The sequence below is a fragment of the Sturnira hondurensis genome, unplaced genomic scaffold (genome assembly GCF_014824575.4).
Source record: "Sturnira hondurensis isolate 20B ecotype Veracruz unplaced genomic scaffold, ASM1482457v3 Scaffold0023357, whole genome shotgun sequence".
Taxonomy (NCBI): domain Eukaryota; kingdom Metazoa; phylum Chordata; class Mammalia; order Chiroptera; family Phyllostomidae; genus Sturnira; species Sturnira hondurensis.
In genome coordinates this window covers 1,414,538-1,440,096 of record NW_028095988.1, presented here as the reverse complement: position 1 = coordinate 1,440,096, position 25,559 = coordinate 1,414,538, and the positions used below count along the sequence as shown (strand labels likewise).

The 25,559-nt window shown below is 49.5% G+C and overlaps 1 protein-coding gene across 1 annotated transcript in view; it reads right to left on the bottom strand.

Moving 5' to 3' along the window:
- The window catches only part of NUP210 (nucleoporin 210), a 118,104-nt gene that overhangs the window by 10,764 nt on the left and 81,781 nt on the right, over window positions 1-25,559 (bottom strand). Inside the window, exons 22-33 of the mRNA XM_037037453.1 lie at window positions 24,572-24,699; window positions 24,343-24,478; window positions 22,874-22,936; window positions 22,466-22,645; window positions 19,925-20,005; window positions 18,550-18,681; window positions 17,118-17,276; window positions 13,542-13,633; window positions 10,893-11,067; window positions 9,321-9,496; window positions 6,786-7,006; window positions 428-564 (exon numbers count right to left, since the gene is read on the bottom strand). Coding sequence (XP_036893348.1) covers window positions 428-564; window positions 6,786-7,006; window positions 9,321-9,496; window positions 10,893-11,067; window positions 13,542-13,633; window positions 17,118-17,276; window positions 18,550-18,681; window positions 19,925-20,005; window positions 22,466-22,645; window positions 22,874-22,936; window positions 24,343-24,478; window positions 24,572-24,699 — 1,680 coding nt within the window. The remainder of the gene's footprint in view (window positions 1-427; window positions 565-6,785; window positions 7,007-9,320; window positions 9,497-10,892; window positions 11,068-13,541; window positions 13,634-17,117; window positions 17,277-18,549; window positions 18,682-19,924; window positions 20,006-22,465; window positions 22,646-22,873; window positions 22,937-24,342; window positions 24,479-24,571; window positions 24,700-25,559) is intronic.

Below are 25,559 nucleotides of genomic sequence, written 5' to 3'. Positions count from 1 at the left end.
TTGCCTCCAGAGAGACTCAAAAGCTGACTTGCTAGGGGAGTTTTAACTTTGCCAGTGATGCCAAATCACTGTGCTGGCCTGCCCACAGCCACAGCTTCCAAGGAATGCCCATGCAGGACATTCCCGCCCTTCCAGGCACACCCTGAGTTGAGTGGGAGCCGAAATCAACCCTAGGAGATTGCCTCTCATCGTCATACCATTTGAATATGGGGAGATGGAGGCTGGAAATAAAAGGGCACCTGTCCCAATCCTAGAGGTAAGTGGGTGGCAGACCCCAGACTCATGACTCCCAGATCCTGATTGTTTCCCAAGGCACTGACACTTATTTCTTAGAAAGAGTCATTCAGTGTCATAAACTGAAAGTTTCACCCCAAGAATTTCAACCATGCCTCTCAGGCCATTGAACCATGTATGTCCTCAAGCTTACCTCTTTGTAGGTCCTCAGATGCCCAGTGACCTCATAGTAAACTGTCACAGATCCGGCATCCCGGGCCACAGCCACTCCTGTCTTGGGATCTACCTGAAGGATGCTGCTGGCTGAGGAGCTCCAGGTTCCGGAGAGACCTGGGAGAGAATGCCCAAAGTCACCCATCTCTCCCACATCCGACACACCTGCCAAACCCCATCTCACCTGGTGGCTGTGCCAGCCTTCTCCATCTCCCACCCCCACACGCCCCATGGCTGCCCGAGGGAGCTCGCTCATCTCTCTCAGGAAAGAAGTTATGCTCTGCCTGCCTCTGAGGCCTGGTTGGCCTATAGCCCTCGTGTCCCCGGCTGGCGGCCCCAGACCACCTGCACTCTGCCACCCTGCTCAGTGCAGAGCTGTAGCCCTGGGAAGGAGGGGCCTCTGGCCACTCCCATCCCCAACACCTCTCTGCATGTTGTCTCCCAGTCACTCCCTGAGATGACCTGGGTGTTGTCCCTCCCAGGCCCCAACCTGTGCATGCTGTTCCCTACAGCAGCGCTGAGCACATTAGTTATCAGTCCTTTTCTACCAAACAAAGCAGGTGTTAGACTCAGAGCTGTCACTAGACAGCATTCGTCAATTAAAAGCCAATCATATTACATGGTAAGTCCAATAAAAGAACTTGGCAACCACATTCTATTTATGGCAACTTATATTTGTTTTTCTTTAAAGGCAGTGTTTACCTTTCTTTTAAAAAGAATTTAATTAGATAAAAAGATAGGGGAGAGAGGCAAGATGGCAAAGAGTGAATGGAAGCTACACTATCCTCCTCCCAGGACCAATCTGGAATTACAACCAAATTGTGGAGAAATCACCCAGAACATATAACTGAACAATAGAGAGAGATGCCTCACAACCTCGGACAGACAGAAGAACCAGCTTTGGCAAAACCTGTCTGATAAGGAGTATGGTGGAGACTCGAGAGCGCTGGCTGGGCGCCCACAGGTGGTAGCGCTTGAGGGATAATTAAGCAGCAGATCAGACCCCCCCCCGAGAAGAATGGGGTCTAAACTCTAAGCTGGGATCCCCAGCCTAACACACCAGAGCCCCAAAAGTGCACAGGTAACAACTAGTGGCAAAAAGTAGCAGGGTTGGCTCTGCCAGAGACAGACGACTGGAGACACAAAAGAGTCCTTTAAAGTGACAATGCACAAATTTTCACTTGCTGCCACTTACCCAGGGCTCCGGCAAAGCTGGAGGCACCTGAGGAGACACTGGGGATGGAAGCTTTGGGGAGAAAGTGGAGAAAGTAGCCACAGGGAACCTGGTACTGAGTCATCTCCCTTGTGGCAGCAGCCATTGTGCTCAGGCAGAGCACTCCCTTCCCAGTGGCAGCGGCCCTGGCTGCCCTGCCCCCAAGAGAGGCTTTGTCCCAGCTCTGTGGTACTTAAGCCTGACTGCTGACTGCAGAGTGACTAGATCAGTAACTAATGGAGACAGTCACAGATGTAGACCCCCGGCAAAGAGGTGCAGAGTAAATTAGATATGCTTGAGGAGAGACTGGAGACAGAGGCTTTGGAGAGAGAACTGAGAGAGCAGCCGCTAGGATCCTGGTACTGAGTTGTTACCCATACTTCAGCAGCCATCCTGCTCAGCAGACCACTCTACTCCGAGCAACCACTGCCTGATGGGAAATACTAGCCCCAACCCCAGGAGGGACTCTGCCCTGCCCTATGGGGCTTAAGCCTGACTGCTGAGTGCAGAGTGACTAGATTAACAATGGAAGGAGACAGCCACAGACAGCAGATCACTGGTAATCTCGGAGGAGGCTGCCTAAGGTCAGACGAGGTCACCATCTGACATTACCAGAGGCGGATCCAAAAAGAAAAAAAACAGTGGTAAATACCAAAGGCTACTAAGATAAAATCCACTGTAGTCCTCTCCACGATTAGTGATATTTTCTTTCCTGCATAGTTTTTTAACGTTCATTTTTTATCCAGCAAGTTTGTGCATATGAAGTCACTAGAGTTTACACTATAGTTTATTTCTCTCCTTTCTTATAATAGTCTTAATCTCTTTACAACCTTATTAATACTGGTTTACTTGCTGTTGATACTGAGATTTCAGGGGGCACATATTTTTGCAGATGTGGGTTTGTTCCCTGGGCTTTGTGGGTTTCTTCTGGCAGCACCTGCACAACAGCACACAAGGTGTGGTGGGCAGAGTGACCCTCAGTCAACCAGCTGGAGGAAAGGACCGACCAAAGAATGACCCAAAAACCATCAAAATGCAGTTACATCCAGACAGCCAACACAAACAGCACCCAAGAACATCAACTTCAGGAGATCAAGGAGACTGCACCACTGTATCTTACCAGTCTCATATCATAGACGTTCACAACCACAAACTCAAGGGGTCAGAACAGATTAATTTAAGAAACAGAGGCTAACAACAAGAGTCTCACAAAACAATGGGAAGACAAAGAGACAAACCCCAAATGAAAGGAAAGTGATAAGCCTCAGAAAGAATACTAACTGAACTAGAGGCAAGTCAACTATCAGATACTGAGTTCAATGCAATGGTTATAAGAAAGTTCAATGAACTCACTGAGAATTCCAAAAACTACAGGGAAACTATGAGGAACTTACTGCAAACTATATCAACCTGAAAAAGGAAATATAAACCATCAACAAGAGCTAAGAGGAAATGAAGAATACAATTTCTGAAGAGAAGAACACAGTGGAAGGAATTAAAAGCAGACTAGATGAAGCAGAGTATTGAATCAGTGAGCTGGAGAACAAGGTAGAAAAAAACTCCCAAAGTGAGAAAGAAAAGAAAAAAAAAGACCCAGAAAGAACAAAGAGGTGTTAAGGGAACTGCAGAACAACATGAAACATAACAATATCCATATGATAGGGATACCAGAAGGAGTAGAAGAAGAGCAAGGCATAGAAAGCCTGTTTGTCAAAGTAATGATGGAAACTTCCCTAATTTGATGAGAGAAAAAGTCACACAAGTCCAGGAAGCCCAGAGGGTCCCAATCAAGAGGAACCCAAACAGGCTCACTCCAAGATACATCATAATTAAAATGGCAAAACTCAAAGATGAAGTGAGAATCTTAAAAGCAAAAAGGGAGAAACAGGAAGTAACATACAAGGGAGCCCCAATAAGACTAGCAGCTGACTTCTCAATGGAAACGCTCCAAGCCAGAAGGGAATGGCAAGAAATATTCCAAGTAATGAAAACCAAAGGCCTGCAGCCAAGACTACTTTATCCAACAAAGCTCTCAATTAAAATGGAAGATGAAATAAGGAGTTTCCCAGACAAGAGAAGGCTCAAAGAATACACCTCCACCAAATCAGCACAAGACATGCTACAGGGACTGCTTTAAGAAGAGGGAGGAAAAAGAGTGAGAGAGAGAAGAACATAGGTACAAAGGGAGTAAAATGGCAATCAGTATGTACCAATCAATAATAACCTTAAATGTAAATGGATTAAATGCTTCAATTGAAAGACACAGAGTAGCTGAATGGATAAGAAATCAAGACCCACAGATATGCTTCCTACAAGAGACCCATCTCAGGACAAAAGACCATCCCTGACTGAAAGTGAAAGATTGGAGAAAAATATTCCAAGCAAATGGACAGGAAAAGAAAGGCTGGGGTGTTGAAAACCACCCTGCCTGGTTTCAAAAGCTGCAATCCCTGCATGGCTAAGGCTGAGCCACCTTCAGACCATAAGCCACTAAGGAGACAAAGCTTATCTCCCTGGCAGGGGCGCTGCTTCTGCTCCTTTTACTTCACCCTGCCTGGCCCCCAGTGCTTGGTCGGTTAGCCAATGATGAGTAAGATTCCCCAAGCGGGGAACAACCTAAGACAGGCATGATCATATGGAGGCCCCAGGGAAGGACTTGGGGGGCTATGGAGAAAGGGGGTGATGGACCCTTGCCCCTCAGCTTTGACAGTCATTCTATCTGTGAGAACTTTCCCAGTCTCTTGGCTGCCTTACTTCCATTGCCTGACTTAAGCCTGAAACAATGACAGGGGACAGTGCAGCCCTGTGCTGGAAAGGGTGGGCTCCCCTGGTGATAAGGACTTAGAAAGAATATATAAAATGCAGTGAGACCTGCTTTGCTAAGAATGCTCTCAATTAAATGATAAGGGTCCGAGCAGGCAGTGGATTTGTTTTCCAAAATTTTGTAGCCCTTTAGCTAACAGACTCTGACTCAGAATAGGCCTTCAGAGTTCTTTGTATGCTATCTATTGTTTGATCCTTACTGCCTGACAATGATTAATGAGCTTTACCTGTATTCCTGTGCAAAATGAACCCAATAAAAGCCCATTGAGGAAAAGGCCTTGGCCATTCTCCTTTGAGAGATCAGCTACCTTTCTTCCCCAAGCAGATCATGTCTTGATAGACTTATTCTCATTCGTGGTGGCTAGAAGGAGGGGTGAAGGGGCTGTGAAAAGAATGCCCCCCTCCCGACTGGGGTAAGCAATACTGATATCAGACAAAATAGACTTCAAAAGAAGGGCTATAAAGAGACCCAGAAGGACACTACATAATACTCAAGGGAAAAATCCATCAGGAAGATAGAAACATTATAAACATATGTGCACCCAACAAAGGAGCACCCAAATACATAAACAAAATCCTGGAGGACTTTAAGAAAGATATTAACAGCAATACAATTATAGTTGGGGATTTTAACACCCCACTGTCAAAAATGGACAGATGTCCCAAACAAAATATCAATAAAGATATTGTAGCATTGAACAATGCCCTAGATCAAATAGATATACATAGAACCTGTCAGCCCAAAGAAGCAAAATACACATTCTTTTCAAATGTACATGGAACATTTTAAAAGGTAGACCACATGAAGGGACACAAAACAAGTCTCAACAAATTCAAGAAAACTGAAATCTTATCAAGCAATTTCTCAGACTGCAAGGGCCTGAAACTAGAAGCGAAACTCAAGGGAAAAACAAAAACACTCAAACTCATGGAGATTGAATAGCATGCTATTAAATAGTGAATGGGTTAAAAATGAGATCAAACTAAAAATCAAAAAGTTTCTGGAAACAAATGAACATGGACACACAACAGTCCAAAACTACTGGGACACAGTGAAGGCAGTCCTGAGGAAGAAGTTCATACCAATACAGGCTTACCTAAAAAACAGAAACATTTCAAATAAACAATCTAACCCTACATCTACAAGAACTAGAGGAACAAACAAAGCCCAGAGAATGTAGAAGGAAGGAAATAACCAAGATCAGAGTAGAATTAAACAAAATAGGGATTAAAAGCACAATTCTAAGGATCAGTAAATGCAGGTGCTGGTTCTTTGAAAAGATAAACAAAATTGAGAAGCCTTTAAGCAGACTCATCAAGGAAAAAAGAGAGAACCCAAAGAAACACAATCAGAAATGAAAGAGGAGAAATAACAACTGATACCACAGAAATACAAGGATTTTAAGAAATTACTACGAAGAAATTACTATTATTTCTTCATTAGTATGAAGAAATATACGCCAAGAAATTTTAAACCAGGGTGAAATGGACAAGTTTCTAAAAAATATATATTTCCCAAAACTGAATGAAGAAGAAGCAGAAAGTCTGAACAGACCAATAACAGCTGGTGAAATTGAAGCAGTAATCAAAAAACTCCCTACACACAAAAGCCCTGGACAAGACAGTTTCACAGGAAAAATTTATAAAGCATTTAAGGAAGAGCTAACCCCTATCCTTCACAGACGATTCCAAAAAATCCAAGAAGAGGGAAGACTACCAAACCCTTTTTATGAAGCCAGCATCATCCTAATCCCAAAACCCGATAAAGACACAACAAAGACAGACAACTTCAGGCCAATATCACTGATGAACATAGATGCTAAAATGTCTCAACAAAGTCTTGGCGAACCGCATCCAACAATACATTAAAAAGATCATACACCATGACCAGTGGGATTCATCCCAGGGATGCAAGGATGGTATAATATTCACAAATCAATAAATGTAATACATCACAAAAAAAACAAAAGATAAAAACCATATGATCATATCAACCGACACGGAAGAAGCATTTGACAAGGTACAGCCCCGACTTATGATAAAAACACTCAGCAAAGTCCCTGACAACAAGTAAATGAATGAGTGTGGCTGAGTTCTAGTAAAACTTTATTTGTAAAAAATAGGCATCAGGCTGGATGTGGTCCAGGGTGGTAGTCTTTTGACTCCTGCCCTAGCACGTCAACGAAATTCTATTTGCACGTCTCCTACAACAGGAAGCTGAGCACCTCCCCTGGGAGCTCGCTCACGTTTTTGAGGGCCCATATCTCACAAGGGAGGCTCCCTTGGCCAGAGTCTCTCTTACCTTCTAGGCTGACCAGAACAGTGGCCAGACAGAGGACGTCCCCCACTACCACTGTGCCAGACAGCTCCGGTGAGATGGTGTGTAGTACGGGCAATGGGGCGAAGTCAAAAAGGCCCATGTGTTCTGTGTCCCACACGCTGAGCAGGGTCAGGCCCACGCTGATGGTGCGGATGACGCAGGTATTGTTGGTTGTGCCCTTTCCGATTTGCACAAACTCATCTCTAGGCACAGGAGGAGTATAAAGGCTCTCAATAAGTATCAGGAAAGAGCCCCCAACTCCAGAGGGAGAAACGCAGCATGAGTCTTCTGCTGGGCAATGCTTTTTGCTGACTGCAGCCCCAGATGTTGCCCAGCTCATGGCCACCCAGCAGGTGCCCCCAGTAGGAAAGCACCACAGGCTGAATAAGCTTGCCCTCACCCCACCTTCCAAAGGAACCCATGGCTCTCTGGGATAGCCGGGGATGGCCCACATCCCCATCCCCATACTGCAGATGGGGAGGCTGAGGCCCAGAGAGAAAAGTGACCTACAGAGTGTTTTCAAATAGGGAACAAGTATGTCCTGGGGAGGCAGAGACTGCCCTTCGTGGTGTGACCTGAACAAGCAAAGTAGCCTCTGTACGCTTTCTCATCTGTAAGATGAGTATAAGAATGAACCCTTGTTGCCCTGGCTTGTGTGTACTGAGCACTGGCCTGTGAACCAAAAGGTTGATAGTTCAATTCCCAGTCAGGGCACATGCCTGGGTTGTGGGTCAAGTCCCCAGTTGGGGGCAAGAGGCAACTGATTGATGTTTCTCTCACACATTGATATTTCCTTCCCTCTCTTTCTCTCTCCCTTCCCCTCTCTCTAAAAAAGGTTATTAAATAAAAATTTTTAAAAACAACAAACCCTTGCCACAGACTCGATATGAAAGTGAACCAAATCAGTGGTTGTGAGTGCTGAGACTAATGAGTGCCTGGCATGAAGGAACAGCTCAATCCATACCAGTTGGTGTTGTCCAGTGAAAAGGCTTAGTCTAGGCAGGCTGAGGGTGAGGGTCCCAGCTTCGTCACTTCCCTCCACCATGCCTTCTGACTCCTGAGCCCAGACTGGTCTCTTTGAGAGAGACTCTTACCACAAAAGGGCCAGTGTGACTTCTGTAGAATAGCTGACAGGCTGCAACAACCCAACCCCATTCCCTCCAGGGCAGCCTACAGCCCTGACTGACAGATGGCCAGTACTGTGTGCACAGAGCTCCACAGCTGGCCAGAGGCCCTCACAACCACAGTCCAGTTGATGACTCTGAGGACTAGGCCATGTTCCCCATGTGACAGATGAGAAAACAGAGGTCTGGAGAGGTGACCTGCCTTGTCCAAGTTCACAAGCTCCATAAAGGGCAGAGCTGGGCTTGAACCAGGTCTCACTGCAAACCAGGGTCCTTCTATCATGACATGCCCCCAGCATCTGGCCTCAACCAATTCAGCAAGAGGGGCCACATCTGTTGCAGGGATCCTGGGAAGGCCAGGTTATAATGGCCATCAGCACTTGGACACAGTCTTCTGTGCTCCTACCCCAGCGCTGCCTAGACAGCTCCCCAAGCCCTACTCCTTCCTCCTAGTCTGATGCTCCTCTCTCCTCCTCCTCTGAGTTTGGACTGCATGCCCCTGAGGCAGCGGTTCTCAACCCTACAGTAATGTGGAAGCCTTATTAAAAGACAAATTGCTGGGCCCTGTGAATGTGCGCTTCTGAGAGGTCCCCAGTGATGCTGGTGATGTTGGTCTGGGGAGCACACTTTGGGAACCACCTCTCCAGCAGACTTGGACTTTCAGCAGGCCCAGACTGATGCTATGGCTCTCTTCTTCACTCTGGAGACCACCCTCTCTCACCTCACATTAGGCCAGAGGCTGCAGTTGTATTTCAGGACAGTCATTCAAAAAGAATTGCACTTGGAGCTGGGTGGGACCTGGTATTAAAACCCCACTTCTGGGTTGGGTGGCCCTGGACACATGGCTTGACCTCTCTGGGCCCCAGCATACGGGCCACAGTGAAGAGTGAGATGTCACGCAGAAGGGCCTACACACAGCACCAGTGAGCACCTGAGCGTTGGGAGGTGTACCTTGCTCTGACCAACTCCTGTAGAGTCCGTAATTGATAATTTGCACCCACAGATTACAGGGCCAGGGCAATGGCCAGGGTTGTTTACATCCCCTGCCACCCAGCTTTCAAAGGCACACTAAAGTCTTATTACAAACACTCCAACATCTATGTTTTCCTTTCTGACCCTCAGGACATGTCCCCACCAAACATCATCCTGCCATACAGCAAATAGGCCTCCAGCCACGCTTTCCTCTTGCTCCTCCTGCCTCTGGACCAAACCTGGTGCTTCCCCTGGTGGCCCTGTGAGTGTGGCATGCTTCTCCTCCTAGAAACTTGAAGGAACAGAAGTCTTCTTTCAGTGGCATTTGCCTCTTTGTGTTGTCATCAGTAACCTCCTTAAATTAAATCTGGTTATAACCGAGGCACATTCACATGAGAAATGTACATCACCCACAACCTACCTGTTAGTCGCAAAGTTGAGGACTGAATTGTGAGCATGGAAGATGTCTCCAGAGTTGTCATGGAAGTGAACAGTGAATGTCATGGTCATTCCCAAAGGGAGGGCCATCAGAGCCTCCTTGTTCCGGGTGTGCAGGGTAGGGCTCATGGAGATCCTCAGGTAAGACACAGGAGACACCTGAAGGACGACAATACGGCAGATATGGCAATGACTGTGTTGGGAAATGGCTGCCCCCAAAACCCACCTCCCAAGTAGGAGATGCTTGCTCCTAGCTGGTCCCCATCTCAGGCAGGACTAGGGACTGGACCAACAAAGAGCAAAGGCCCCACTCCCCAGTGTTCCAACCTAGTGCCAAAATCGCCACCTCTCTGCACCGTGAGCCAACCCAACCCACAAGAGTCAAAATCCATGACTTTGAAAAATTAGATCATTATTCACGTTGCAAAAATATCCCTGGGCTTTGACTGTTCAGAGTCTTCTAAGGCTCTCCAGGCATTTGAGGTAGAGATGCCGCCTGCTCGGACTGCGGAGGCAGCACGGACTGGGGGCCACGGCACAACTGCAGCTGCTCCGAAGAAAGCAGACGGGGAAAGGAGAGAACGAAGGGTCTGGGAGCCCAAGGACCCAGGCTTCATAAAGATCAGCCTTGGTTCTCTTCCAGGTAAAATCTACCCTGAACAAAAAGCTACGTCCCCAAATCCCTTTCTTTGACAAAGTTCAGTGACGCAGTGGCTGGTACACAACTGGTACTCAGGACGTATTTGCTGACAACAGATGAGAAGCAGTCACTTTCACTCACTCACAAGCTAGGGTGGAGGTTCCCTGCCAGGCACTCACCTCGAAATAAAAAGACATTACTTAAGGAACTAGGCCTGTGACCCAGGGAAAATCTGAAAATAAAAGTGGTCATGTATTCTGTCATCTACGATTCAGAAGATGGCTGTAATGAGATATGGAATATCTCACGTTTAGAATAAACCCTAGCACGCAACCTAGGGATGCCCAAGAAGAAAAGTCCTCTCACTAAGAAGGGACATGGGAAGCACCCTGATATGACCAGAGGACACAAGGCTGAGCCAGGCCAATGCAGGTGAGGGCCCAGACTCTCTCAACTACTGTGACCTTGAGCAACTCACTTCCACTCTGAATCCTGTGTGTTTGTTTTCTTGCCTATAAAATGGGTCAGCTACTCCTTCAGGCTGCTGTGGGTGTGGTGTGATGATCTGCAGGTCAGGTGCCTAGCACATGCATTCAGAGGTGCCTACCATGTTCCAGGTACCAGCCAGCTGGTCGGGATCCTGAGGTGCCAGTTCCAGCCAATCACGGACTTTGCTGGACCTTAGTTTCCCCAACTATGAAAAAGGTCGTTGTCATCTATAATCTCCAAAGATCTTTGGCTCTGACAGCCAGAAAATGCTGTAGCTTTTTATCTAGGATCCTTGCCCCTGGTTATTCTGAACTAAATTCTTATAACTGCGAGGTAAAATATTCACTTTTATACATGCGAGGGGGAAAATACTGCCTCGGCACTACTGCCTTTATTACTCTAAAAAGGAACAAACTATGATCCTACCTTTACTGCAACGATGATAGTCTGGTTGGCCCCAAAAGGCTCTTGGGCAGTCACTTCAATTGTTGCGGTCCCAACTGTGGACCCCGACACCAGAAAGCCTTTCTCGTTAATGTGCACTACGGGAACGTTCTCGGGCCCGTCCAGGACGCGGTAGCTCAGAGACGCGGCACCATCCCTTTGGAAAACAAAGCAAAGCGGCTTTTCACACAGAAGTGGGGGTCTGGGGGGAAGGCCCAATGTTAGCTCCACCGTGCACATATGGGAGCCTGCCTCTTCAGCCACCCACAGGAAACCTCATTGCGAAAACCGAAAGTTCCAAGGAAAGCATTTCTTCTCCCCCTTCTTGGAACAAACAGCACTGACCCACCCAGCTGGTCAGTGAGGAGGGAAAGACCATGAGGGCTGGTTTGCTTTCGTTATGGGGCATTTGTTGTAAAGTATTGTTTCTGAGGCAAACTGAGTTCAATTTACTGAAATCAGGAAGCCTGGTGTAGTGGAAAGAAGATGGGGCTTTGAGTCACTCCGACCCAAAGGCAGACCCAGTGCCCCACAAACAGCTGTGTGCCTTGGGGCACATCACATCCCCTCTAAGTCCCCTCAGCTGTGAACGGGGAGCAATGCCCTATTCCAAGGGCTGCTAACAGGGTAAAAATGAGCTACTTGCTCAGAAAGTGATCTGCGAAACTACTCACATTATACACTGGGCTAAAGACAAAGTGTGTAGTATTTTTAAAAATTTTTTTTATTTATCTTTAGAAGAGAAGGGAAGGAGAGAGGGAGAGAAATATCAATGTATGGTTGCCTCTCGTGAGTCCCCTCCTGGGAACTGGCCTGCAACCCAGGCATGTGCCCTGACTGGGAATCAAACCACGATCGTCTGGTTCACAGGCCCGCACTCAATCCACTGAGCTACACCAGCCAGGCAAATTGTGTAGTATTTTATGCCTCTTACATATTCATTAATATCATAAAGTAACAGGAAGGCTTTGTGCCCCAGCCCTATAAACCTGCTCCTTAGAGGCCTTTAAACAAATGCTATCTTCTCTGCCTCAACATTCAACCCCATCACCAACCTCTCCTCTTAACCTAAAGAACTCCTGTGCATTCGCCAAGAACCAGTCAAACATCTCTAACCATGACATGCCTTCCCTAACCCCTCACATGAAAGGCCCTACTTTGGGCTATGGCTTGAATATCACATTTCGTTTCATTATGGCTCTTACCATGCTAGCTTCCTCTTTCCTCCCTACCAGATTCCCTAAGGGTACCACGCGTTAGTCACTTCTCTTCCTGAAGCCAGGCACACAGCCCGGCATTTAGACAATTTGGCTTAATGAACCATGTGTTTGTGTTTCATGACCATGTGAGTGCTCCTATGGTCCCTACAGTCCCTCCCCATTTTGCAACTGCAGTTCGAGTGCAAGTCATCCCTTGGAATACAAGGTGGGCATTGGTTGCAGATACGCTTTAAAACTGTGTTTCTCAAACGTGAATGTGCTTTCCCACAATTGGGGGATCTTGTTTAAGTCCAAGGTTGGCATTTTCACACGCTCCCATGGGATGCTCATGCACTTTGAATGGCAAGTTTGAAGACACACAGGCATTTGGAAAATTTAACACTTCCAAGTTGGTGCTTTTCCCCTTTTGAGGTACTGGATTTCAGCAGCAGTTATTAAACAGTTTCTAGGCTACAGCGAGGAGAGGAGAGCCCTACAGGCCTAAGTGATGAAGAAGAGCAAGGAGGTCCACCCAAACAAAAAGGAATGTAAAGACCACACCCATTTTAAAGGCAACACCAAGACCTGGCTGGTGTGGCTCAAGGTTTTGAGCACTGGCCTGAGAACCAGAGTCGCTGGTTTGATTCCCAGTCAGGGCACATGCTTGGTTGTAGGCCAGTTCCCCAGTGAGGGGTGCACATGAGAGGCAACCACACACTGATGTTTCTCTCCCTCTCTTTCTCCCTCCCATCCTCTCTCTCTAAAAATTAATAAATAAAATCTTTTAAAAACTTTAAAAGTATAAAGGCAACATCAAGAAAGATGCTCAGTTCACCTAAAGCAGCCACAGCTGCTGACGGCTTTTAAAAAAATGGTCTTTTTCATCTTCATCTGAGGACTTTTTAAGATTTTAGTTATTTATTTTTAGAGAGAGGGGGAGGGAAGGAGAAAGAGAGAGAAGCATCAGTGTGTGGTTGCATCTTGTGTGCCCCCCACTGAGGACTTGGCCAGCAAGTGCCCTTGGCCTAGGCATGTGCCCTGATTGGGAATTGAACCGGAAACTCTGGTTTGCAAGCCAGTGCTCAATCCACTGAGCCACACCAGCCAGGACCACCTGAGGAGATTTTTGCATTGCTTTTATAGTAAGAGAATAAGAGAGAGAGAAAGAAAAAATGAGAGAATGACAGTAAGACAGAGAAACACTGATGTGAGAAACATCAAATTGGTTACCTTCCTGTACATGTCCCAACAGGGATCGAACCCACAACCTGGGCATGTGCCCTGACCAGGAATCAAACCCACTTTTCGGTCTACTGGATGACATTCGAACCACCTGAGCCACACCAGCCAGGGCAGCTGCCGATGACTTTGACAAATAAATTGCTGGATGGGAGTGCAGATCCATGACCTTGCTAAAAACTGACTCACGTACCTGTTTGTCTGAAGCTTTAGAAATGAGTTGGGTGACATTAATATTTGTTCTGCTTCTATTTCAGGGTTCAGCAGCAGCAGCTTCTCAAACACCTGGAACAGGGGCACATTTTATTTCATAAGATGCACTGGAATCACATCCAGGTATCTGTTCTCTCTCAGCAGGGACAGCCAGAGGAACTCACAGATGAGAAACAGTTGTAAGCAAGCACCTGCCAGGTAGCTGATGATGTGCTGGTAAGGGCTGAACATAAGAGGCAGAGGTGTGATGAAGAGAAACAGGCAGGTGCATGCTGTGTACCCTGATGGGAGCTGCTCCCAGAGCCAGGCAGCATGGGTCTCTGCCTCAGTTCGGAGCGGAGGTGAATTGTTTGTCAGGATGTATGCACAAAAGGCAGCATGCAGAATCATAGGGCCTAGGCAGAGTCTTGCTCAACTGTAAGCCTGCCAGAACTGAGCTTGCAGAAAGCACCATCTAAATTCTCCTTCCTCTCAGGAAGACATCTGCCCCTCACCATGACCATCTTGAAACAACGCCTGTCTCACCCCTTGGTCCCTATGTCGCTCCCTACCCTGCCGGGCTCTCTCTGGACCCAGGGGGGGTGGGGTGGGTATAGGGGCAGCACAAGACAATAAATCTGATAATGTTGGACTGTGTTGGGAACTGCCCTGCCTGGTTTCAGAAGCTGTAACTGCCCCGTCCCTCCCGTGGCTAAGGCTGAGTGAGCGACCTTCGGACCATAAGCCACTAAGGAGACAAAGCTTATCTCCCTGGCAGGGGCGCTGCTTCTGCTCCTTTTACTTCATCCGTAGCTGGCCCCCAATGCTTGGTCAGTTGGCCAATGACTGGTAACATTCTCCAAAGGGGGAACAACCTAAGACAGGCATGATCATGTGGAGGCCCCAGGGAAGGACTTGGGAGGCTATGGAGAAAGGAGGTGATAGACCCTGGCCCCTCGGCTTTGACATAGCCTGAGTCTTCATTCTGTCTGCGAGAAGTCTCCCAATCTTTTGGCTGCCTTATTCCCCCTGCCTGACTTAAGCCTGAAACAATCACAGGGCGCAGTGCAGCCCTGTGCTGGAAAGGGTGGGCTTCCCAGGTGATCGGGCCTAAGAAAGAATATATAAAATGCAGTGAAACCTGCTTTGCTAAGAATGCTCTCAATTAAATGATAAAGGTCCGAGCAGGAAATGAGTTTGTTTCCCAAAGTTTTGTAGCCCTTTAGCTAACAGACCCTGACTCAGAATAGGCCTTCAGAGTTCTTTGTATGCTATCTATTGTTTGATCCTTACTGCCAGACAATAATTAATGAACTTTACCTGTATTCCCATGCTAATTGAACCCAGTACAAACCTGTCTGGGCAAGGGTCAGCACCCTATCCCCTTGAGAGGGCGGCCAGGCCGTTCTGAGGTGCTCCCCCCTTGAGGGAGTAGCCGTGTCATCCCTTTCCCTCCACAGGACTTGGTAGTCCGTATGAATTTGTCTCATACCTCATCCATGATGCCTCGGACACTGTGGGCAGTGTCTGCATCAGGACTGAATCTAATCCTGTCACTCCCCAGGGGCCCTGAGGCCCCTCATGGCTGTAGGGTTTGCAACAGGAAACCAACCTGACTCCCTTCCAATACCACTCTGTTTTGACCGTATAATCCTTAAGCCTAGATATTTTTTGTCTGTAAAATATGTTTAAAATAATCCTTGCCATGCCTGTCTCAAAGAGGTTTGGGATTCACTTGATACAGTGTGAGTGGCAGTGCTTCCCAAATGGGAAAGAATGAACAGCGTCTGACAGCTGCGTGGGGATCTGATGTCAGGTGAGTCCTTCTGCAAGGCAGGTGGCGTTCAGTGAAGGAGCCTCGCTGACTTCAACTCAGACACGCATACTGTGCAGGGAACAGACACAAATATGTTTCCCTCTATTTTTCTTAAGCATGTATTCTTTGTTGTTCCCCTTTACATGGAGGTGAAGGTAAAAAAACCTCACTTTCCTGTTAACCATGCAAGTACCGCAGTAAATGGCAACGGGCCCCCGGCCTGCAGGGGAGAGAGTGGAGTGGGGAGGCCCGTGGCGGACCACAGTGTGGCTCTACTGAAGTGGGGGCTGCGTTCACCCCCTGCCCGTCGTGCCATGGGGCAGATGGACGTCTTATGGCAACCTGCATATTGGATTTTTATGCAAAATCTTCCTATTTTTAGATGTTGGCAACAAAGAAAAACTGTTTCAAAGCATTAAGTGAACCAAATAAAACACATATATGGATCCAGGTTCTCTAGGCTTCTAACATTCTCAAAACTCCACATGCCGTCCATTAGGGAAACCAAGGCGCAGAGCCCTGAAGTGACCCAGCTGAGGTTACAGAATCTGGAAGCTGCAATGCCCTGTCTGCAGTTCCATGAGGGGCGCTGGAACTTAATGTCTAACCAGAAAGAACATGTATTTGTGTTTATCTGTTTAGGTGCACATACATGCATGTCTGTGTGCCCATGTCGGCCTGTGTGTCTTCTGGCAGAGATGTGTGCGGTGCTGTCTGTGGACGATGCTCATGTGAGCCGCCATCGAAGGCTGTGGCAAACGGGCATTTCCTTCTTTGAAAATCTGCTTCTTTACCCCTGTTGGGGTATGTGCCTAGGTTACAAATGGTTTCTCTTTTTCTGAAGAGGCGCTTGAACCCATTTCTTTTCTCCTGATAGTTAGGGGGTGCTTTCAGTTTTCCTTTGTAATTTAGGAGGACCCAAAGGTGACTGAGTTCCGGATCAGCCAGACAGGGTCCTTGAAGCTAAAGATGTACTTCAAAGCAACTTGTCAACTCCCTAGTTTGACAGAGGGGCCCAGAAAGGCAGAGGAAGCAGGAGGGCAAGCTGGAGAGACACAGGAAGCTGGGCGGAGGGTGGGAGGAGGACTGCTGGGCTCTGGGTCCCGCGTCGGCACTGCCCCCTCCAGGGGCTGTGGGCAGACCACCTCTCTCTCAGAGGCTTCGTTTCCATCTATGCAGGGATAGGCCACACCATCCCCCAGCCATCTACGGGCCCACCGCCTGTCTACGGAGACATGGATGGGCCGCTTCCCCTCCACACCTTCCTGTGGGGCCGCAGGCTCATTGTCAGGCAGCAGCAGCAGCAGCAGCAGCTCCTGCTCCTCCAGCCTCACAGGGGCACTGGGAAATGGGGAAACATGTCTGCCTGTGAGGTCTTCCGTGAGGGTTTGTAAAATAAACTCAATTGCATTAAGGCCCAGCTCAGAGCACTTCCCAGCCTCTTCCTCCCACAAAAGCACCCCACATTCCAAGCTCAGAAAGTTTTTCTACTTTGGAAACACAGTACGCTATTTCAGACCTCTAGGCCTTTGCACTGGCATACAGCCAGTCCCTCCCCACTAAAAGGTCCCTCCTCTGCGAAGCTTTTGGTCAGTGCATCTCGAGGCTCCCATAGCATCTGACATACCCCCAACCCCAGACCTCCAGACCGAGAACGCCTCTGGGGCAGGGCAGTGGGAACACTCATGGCCCCTGAGAGGAGGAGGGCACTGGGCTGGCACTTTCTCTCTCACGAGTGGTTCTGGCCCACCTGTCCTTTACCTGGATTTGGATCTCATCGGAGAGTTCTTCGGCGAGGCCATGCAGCTGTCCAGCTTTGGGGTCCAGAGCCTTGACTACCACCCTCAGCCCTGTCCGGCCTTTTACCCGACCGTGCACGGTCATGGCAAAGTTGTACTGCGACGGGAGCCGAAGTGACGCCTGGGACAGACACCAAATATGTTTTCAGGGAGAGCCATGGGGCCCTAGAACCCCCAAAAGGGGCAGTCAGTCAGAAGCCCCAGACTGTTCTCAAAGGCTGCTGCCTTCCTATTCTGGTCAGGGCTGGTTAACCCCAAAGTGTGCAGACTGTGTCACCCCAGAATCAGCACAGAACACCCCACACCATTTCACTGTGTTCTCAGGTGAATGCGAAAAAGGCTGGGCCCACCCACCACAGCCAGCATTCTTACAGCAGGGCTCCTCAGAGCCTTCAGTGTGCAGAAGTGGTTAGGAATCAAGAGGGATGCTAGACTCAGAGGTGTTTCCCTGCAGAGCTCCCATGTTAAGGGGTATCTGTGAATGAGTCACTTTGCCCATGGTCTACCAAGAGTCTGGGGAAGCCCCCTGGCCCTGGGAATAGGACCCTGGCCCCACTGGGTTGGCCGGGGAAGGCATTCGCCCTATACCAGACAAGCTTGGAGCAGCCTCTAGGAAACTCCATCCCTGTGACTTGCCCCCTCCCCTTCACAACCACTATCCCCTCACCATCCATGTATGAGGTAAGAAGGCATATCACAGAACCACCTCCCACTCAGGTCCTGTGTGCCCAAGGCCTACCTGGGGTGACAGCCTAGAGTCACCAGGCCTGGCACCCAGTCCCTTCTCCCTACTGGCTTGTGGGGCAATCCTGAGTGTGTCCCTCCCCATATATAAGCTCCAGTTAACATGAAGAAAAAGTTTAAGTAAGTTACTTCCAACACGCTCCAGCTCTGAGATCTGAGGAAGGGCCGGGGTCCACCCAGTGGAGGTTACAAAGGAAGGGGAGTTTGGCCTGTGCCATAAACCAGGAGAAAACCCGAGGTCTGCCAGGCATCCTCTCAAAAAGGGAGTAGAAGTTAGAGGTTAGGGACTTCCCCACACAGTTGTCTTTTTTCATACCTTCTGTTTGGTACGTTATCTATAACCTACTCTGTAGTGGTTAGCAAGAATGTGCTTAAGAAGAAAAGGGCGGGGGACAGTCTTTTAGCACTACAAAAAGAATTGCTGGGAGACCATCATACCCAGATGCAAGGACTCAGAGGAAGGACACAGGCGATAAGGAGTGGTGGCAATGTTTGGGAGGAGTCCCTAAGGGCCTCGAGAGAAAGCAGAAAGAAGTTGGGACTGGCCTAGTGTGAAGATGCAGACCTAGTGTGCGGAGCGTTGGGGGAACCCTCTCTGCACCGGACTCTGGCCTGGGATGGAGGGTGGGAGGCTCTGGGCAGGTGGTTACCTCATGGTGCCGCCCCCGGATGTCCAGGATATCCCGCTTGGTGACGGACCAGTGGAAGGTCAAGCCTGGCACAGCATTACCAAAGGAGAAAGGGTTCTGGTTGTTGGTGATTCCAGTAATGTACACGGGCATCTGTGGGGGGGAAGCCAAGCTAGTGACAAGCAGAGTCCAACCGACAGGAGTGTCCCCAGAAGCCTTGGGGCTCTGCCCTGCTCCCTCTCCACTGCCGGGGGACTTCTGTGTCTCCTTTGAGCCACCTGAGCTGCGTCCACTCTGCCCTCAGCAGAGACGGGTACGGCACAGGATTGGGAAGATGTGATAAAAAGGCAAATGATGGTGCCAAAAGCAGAACCAGCCCCTCTCCACCCCGTCCTTCTCGGGCCGTGGGCTGTATTTCACTTTGGCTGAGAGGCCCCATTCCCGAAATGACTCCCTCAAGCTCTAGGACAAATGCAGCCCCCCGCAGCGCGGCACACTCTGCCCACAGTCGCTGCCTGGGCTCCTTTTCTCAGCCCAACGGGGGCCCTGATTACATGGATGGGTGCAGGTGGGGTTACAGCCTCCTCCAGCCTGTGCTCACCGAGGGTCTACTGGATGGAGGGCACATTCGGGGGCCATGCAGCAAAAGGCAGTGACAGACTCTGAGCCAGTTCCCAGCTCCATCATCTACCAGCTGTGTGACTTTGGGCAGAGCTTTAAGCTTTCCATGTGTTCACTTCCTGGTCTATCACACGGGGATGACACTGGTGGCCTCCTCACAGGGTTGTGATAAATGACTTAATACACGGAAAGCACTTAGTACTCAGTACACGCTATACAGTTGTTAGCTCCTACGTGTGGAAAGGTCAGGCGTTATGTCAGTAAGTGCACAACACAGGACTGGAAGGGGATAAATGCTGTGAATAAAAGGAGCTTTGCCCTGCGGGGGAGAGAACCAGGGAGCGCAACTGTGGTCTGGAGCAGGAAATTCAGGGAAGGCTCCCTTAGGACAGGGTGTCAAACTCATATTCCCCGAGGGCCACGTCCACAGTTGCCTTCGAAGAGCAGAATGTAACTCTAGGACTGTATAAATGTAACTACTCTTTAACAGTTAAGCAAGAGGTCAGTGCTGCCACTGGGTAGAAACATGGTGGCTAAAACAAGGTGGAGGGCTGGATTCGGCCTGTGGGCCTTGTGCTTGCCACCTGTGCTCTGGGAAGTGGAGCTGAACCCTGTAGGGAAAGAGGGTTATGCAGATAAAGGGGCAGCGGAGAAGTGCTCTGGTGAAAGGGGTAGTGTCCTAGCGGTGGCTCCCCCAGCCTCACCCTGAACCGGACCTGCTACAAGGCTGCTCAGACAGCACAGACAGGAAGGGCTGCAGAGGAGCCCGCCTCACCTGGGTCCCCGTCCTCATCCGAGTGATGGGGGCTCGGATCCTCACCGCCTGAAGCAGCAGCACCTCCACCTCCACGAGATCCTAGAAAAAGGGCTTCAGAGCTCAGGCTGGCTGGCAGTATGTGAACGTGCCAACAACAGGGGTTTCCGGAAGGGGCCCTCTAAGGAAAAAGGCTTCTGCCAAGGCCTGCTCATTCCTAGGGCTAGAAAGCACCCACGGGATGTTGCTCAGGGCTTCTTTTACAGAGGCAACCTGGTTTGTGGCTGTCTCTCCCATTCCCCAAGGTGGGGTCAGGGGGAGGGAGAGGGAGGGCAGGTCCCACCCTGGTGCTCCAGGTAGCACTGGAGAGACTTGAGGGCAGTGACTAGGGACTGTTCTCGAGGCTGGGACACCCTCACAGGACAGGTTTCCAGACCCTTCCGACCTCAAATCCAGAGCCTGTTGATCTCTCTAAGCAGAGCAAATGGACAAATGCAGGAACCAGGCAGAGACTGATGAGAAAAGACCTCATACCTCCCTTCATTCTGAACCCTATACTCCTTTAATCCTGGCCAAAGACTAACTCGAATGGCTTCTTCATAGTCCTGTTGACTTACTCAGAACATAGGCTAATGAGACTTTTGAGCCCTTTTTACATATCCTTATACTGAGCCCATCTCCTGTGTCTTGTGATCTGGGCTATTGCCTGGCACATAGTAGGTCCTCAATAAGCATTTATTCCCTTCCTTTCCCTTTATCCTTTTCAGCGCTCAGTCTCTTCCTGCCAGTCCTGGTCCACCTCTTGACCTCGGGTGCTGATTCTTAAACGGATAGAACTGGAAACTTATGACCAGAATCACATACTGTTCATATGGAGCTGGTCATGCAGCCTCTGCATGTTCCAAGGGGCATCAAGGCCTCCTCCCAGCACCTCCCTCAGACTGCCAGAAGGGAGACATCAGGAGACAGGTGGCCTGGCAACGTCCAATTACAAAGAATAGCGATGGCCATGAGGGAAAGGTGGGCTATGTGCCTCTTTGGCCACGTTTCCAGTCAGCTGCCATTTTCAGCAACCTGGGTCCCCAAGATGGGAATAGTAAGCCAGTTCCTGAAGCCATAATGCCTTCTTTAGAGAGAGAAAAAGGGCAGAGCCTCTTTGGTCCTTAATTTTATTCCCGAGGACATCTCCCTGAGCCCGCTGTATGCCACAGCATAGACTCTTGCATTCCCACTGCTTTCTTGTCTTTAGAAAATTGATAGGCAGCATCAGAGTGCCACCTCCACGATTCAGGAGGACGGTGCAGTTTAACTAGGATACGTGAGCAGACACCGAAACGACTGGAGAAAAGCGTAAATAAATGAACTCATTGTTGGCTCAAGGTCAGCCTCAGGGAAGCCTCCTTCCCAGGGTGGCATGTGCACCAGCTCGCTCCCCGGGGCACTCCGTGTCTTCCTGGGCCCCAATTCTGGACAAGGAACAGGATGACTGGGTTCTGAGAGGTTCCTGTCCAGTCAGGTGATGCAAAACAAGATGCTCTTAAGCCCAAATTGCCACACAGTTGTAGCTGTGCAGCAGCCTCTGCCAAGAGGTGGCCGCAGGTCACTGCAGGCCAAGGGGGTCAGGGAGGGTCCGAGCACCCCAGCCCTTCTCAGGAGGTGGGAGCACCCTCCCATCTCCTTTCCAGAGGCCTTAAGAGGTACCTACCCCCTGGGAAGAAGGGAAATAATCAGATTTAGGGACACCAACTTTCATGCGCTTGGTGTCAGTCCCACTGACACGGAGCAGGGGCCTCTCCTAGGGAAGAGGACGCCCCTAACTTGGCCTTCCAGCACCATGTTAACCCAGAAAAGCAATCAGGACATGTCCCTGACTCTAGCAAAGAGGCTTGGGAGATAAGCCTCGTGGAGCCAAAGGTATTAGTGGATGATTCAGGTTTTCTGTTTCTCCTAGAAATACAAACCCAGGCCTGTTGGTATCCAATTATTTATGCTTATGAGCCAAGCCAGCGCACACCTCTGAAAACCCACACTGTAGTTCACGAAGTGTGACAGCACCCACGTCTTCTCTCTCAGAACACCCCGGCCCTGCTCCAAGTGAATGAACAAAAGGAACGAGAGCTCTGCCGTCAGCTGTCCCAGGTCAGGCCCTAGAACTGCTCTGTAGGAACCGACTCACTGACGGCTTCTGTGGCCCCTCGCCTGCAAATGGGGAGTGACAAAAGACACAGGTGCTGAGGCTAAAGGAGGCACCTAAAATGAAGCCCTCAAATGTCCCTGTGGCAGGGGGCTGGAGACACTGTCCCTTTAAAAACAGCTGCAGAGACTCAATCTGCAAAAGCATCCAGGTGCTCCCATGTTGGCAGGGCTGACCCAGATGACAGGCAGGGGCTATAGACTCGGGGGGCAGGAGCAAGAATCTCAGAGAGGGGTGGTCCTCAGCAGCAGGGCCAAACCGGGTAAATAGGGCTTCCTCCCCTTCACAGCTGGCCACCCCAGCAGCTGCTGGGGGGAGCAGGATGCCCCATTGCAACAAAGGACTCAGAAGGCAACCGTCTCTGTTACCTGAGACACGATGACGAGCTTGCCAGTCTCAGCATCCACGGCCTGAACAACCCCTGACACGGTGCTGTTGCCAACGGCAAGCCCCCGAACCAGCCCAGCACAGTTCACCACTGCCACGCTTTCGTTGCTGATGGAGAAGAGGATGTTGGACTGAGGCTGGGGTCCTCCCTCAGAGGTGATCTGGAGTGGGGAGAAACAGCAGTGCCCGTCAGCCCCTATCCTCCTGGCCAGTCCAAGCCTCACCTCTGAGGACAAGGGCCTCAACACCCGAGAGCATTCCAGTTTAGCCTGTCTGATGTCCAAGGCAGGTGGACATGCCTGAAGCCAAGGGCAGTGTAGGTGGCTACTACCTTGCAGGTGTCTGGCCACGGAGAGGAGGGGGGCAGGGATGGGGCCTTTGGCTCCTACCTGTATCATGGCCCCAATAATCAGCGTCACCTTCCTGGGTATTAGCTTAAATGGGGGGAAGACCTGGGTGTGGAAACAAAAGAGAGAGAGGAGACCATTGCTTTCCGAGCTCATGACGCTGGGCATAGTTCACAGTTAATATTGCCAGGGAGAGGGGAACACAGTGCATGGACATCACTCCTCTTGAAGAGGCAGCAGGGAGAGCCTGGGTCTTGTGCCAACTCTGAAGGAGCCCGGGTGGCCTGCAGAGTCTCATCCTACCCACAGGCCCAAGGATCTGTGGCTGGGGAGCGCACATTCCACCGTTTGTGAATGTCTCCTGGGAACCATTACAGGTATGCTTTTTCTAGCCCAGACCTGCAGAATCAGGTGGCGTCCTGTGATTCAGGTCTTTAGACCTCCAAGAGATTCTAATGCACGTCGGTTTCCAATCCACTGCCTTTGCGATTTCCCCAACTGTTTTTGGAAGGTTGCCTCTTTCACTAAATTTCTCCTGACAAATTGCCTTAGAAGTTCTCTACTCCAATGCCCTGAAAACTTTTCAGAAAGTGGGCCCAAGGGTAGAGACGAGGATGCCCAGTCTCTGCAGCAGGGCAAAGCCCCACATCCTCCTCCTGCACCCCTTAATCCCAGCCTAGCAACGGAGAAAAAGTGCCAGCCGGCCAAGGGGATGCTTTGTGCCTAAAGATTAGTCTCTTAGAGCTGTGCTATTTACAGGCAGAAATAAATTCTGCTTTACCAGGAGACAGGTGCACTTCCATGTAGTGATATAATCCACATCCTTCAGAACACGGATTGATTAACACCAAGCCTGCCAGCTTAGGTGTGGCCAAGACCCTCAGGGGACGCTGGCAGGAGCCCGACAGTTTAGTGCTGCTCGGAAGGGAGGAAGCTCGATACTTCTTGTCCCCTTGTGACTGGGGCGCTTGGTCAAACCTCACAGCCTGAGAAAGCGCCAAGTCACTTGTTGAGATGATGCTGGGGGACCTCAGAGCTCCCACATCCAGGAATTACCCACTCCAGGTGCTCCCATTCCAAACACTCACCCCTTCTAGGGGCCTGTTCTAAAGCTCAGACTGACTTTCATGAAGAGCTTCCATACATGGACCCACAACTGTCTGCAGCTGTTGCCCATCCATTAGTTTCTGGAACTTCCACAGTTTAAAGAATGTCCTGCTACGACCCTGCCAACGGAGAAGTCGCTTCCCTTCCCTGAGCCACATCAATGGCCCCTATGATCCAGAGGGAGATTAAAGTAACAGCCCCGCTTCTCTGGGGCTGACCCCAGATCCATGCCTGGTAGTGGGAGCACACAGCTGGGCACAGATTTTAGAAATGCCTCTTCACAGTGGCTTCCTGGACTTTCCTTGAAATTTCTAGCCTATCGCAAGAGACATACTCCCCTATCCACCCACGTGTCCCACAGTGGCTGGGCTCATCCCACGTGTAGAGCAGAGAAACAGCTTTACCTCAATCTGTTGCGGGGCTGAGGTGATTGTCTGTCCAGCTTTATTGGTCACAACTGCAGTGAGACTGGTCTGGCCAATGGCCACACCGTGGACGTGGAACATGGCGGTGTAGTTGTCAAGGGCCTCGTCAAGGGAGCTGGAACAGAGGGAAGGGCTGGCACTTTTCCCCGCAAAGAGACCTGTCAGCACTGACCCCAAGATGCCCTGTTCTGACCCCTGGGGGACTCACACCAATGAGACAATCTGGGAGGCTGCTTGGAGCTTCAGGTCCATGAAGGCAAAGTATTTGGCCAGGAAAGGTTTCTTGTGAGAGTCCAGCACACGGACATATGCCTTGACTGTCTTCCCAATCTCCACCTACATCGCAGGGACAGACACTCAGGGGGGCCTCTGAATGACCACTTCTACCACCTCTGGCAACCTCCAGCTTTCTGAGAAATGTCACCAACCTCAAACCCACAGACCTGGAAATTAGGGACAGGTCACCTGGGTTGACCAGTCCCTAATTTCCGACTATTAGCCAACCAACAAATAAAAATCAATTGAGTATTTGCTGTTCACAGGGACCTTAGAGATACTTAGATATATAAATTACACACAGTAAGAACTTTAGGAAATGGGAGCCAGAAATGCTTAGTGAAGAAATAAGTCTGGTTAGCGAATTGCCAGTGGAAGTGACACCACAGGAGGAATATGAGACTGTAAGAGAACGTTGGCTTTTTCAGTTGTCTAAGCTGCTCAAACGCCCCTCTTAATCACCAACCCTTCTCTCCACTCTGGAAAACAGGAAGTGACAGTAACCCTCTATAAATCTGGCTATAGTTACTTTAGGTATGTGAAGTATAAACATTTCCTATTAATATTTTTTAAAAGCCTATATCTATTATGTGTTTACTTGCAAAAGACTTGGCACTAATGAGCTTCATTCCTGAGAATCCAAAAACCTAAATAGTGGGGAGAAAAAATCATGTTCAGCAAGGTGTACACCTGGCTGGTTAGTACCTACACTAGCTAGAAGATAGAAATTCCCGAGTCAGGGATGATAATGGAGTCGACTCCAAGTGGGAGTCACAGCCAAACTTTATGGAGGTCAACTGGGATGAAGAAATAAGCTCAGAGGTTATTCTGCATCATGTACACAGAACAGCAGAGATAAGACACAGAACTGCAAGAGCTGCAACTCAAGAGCAGGGTGGGGGATTGCAGAAACCATGGGG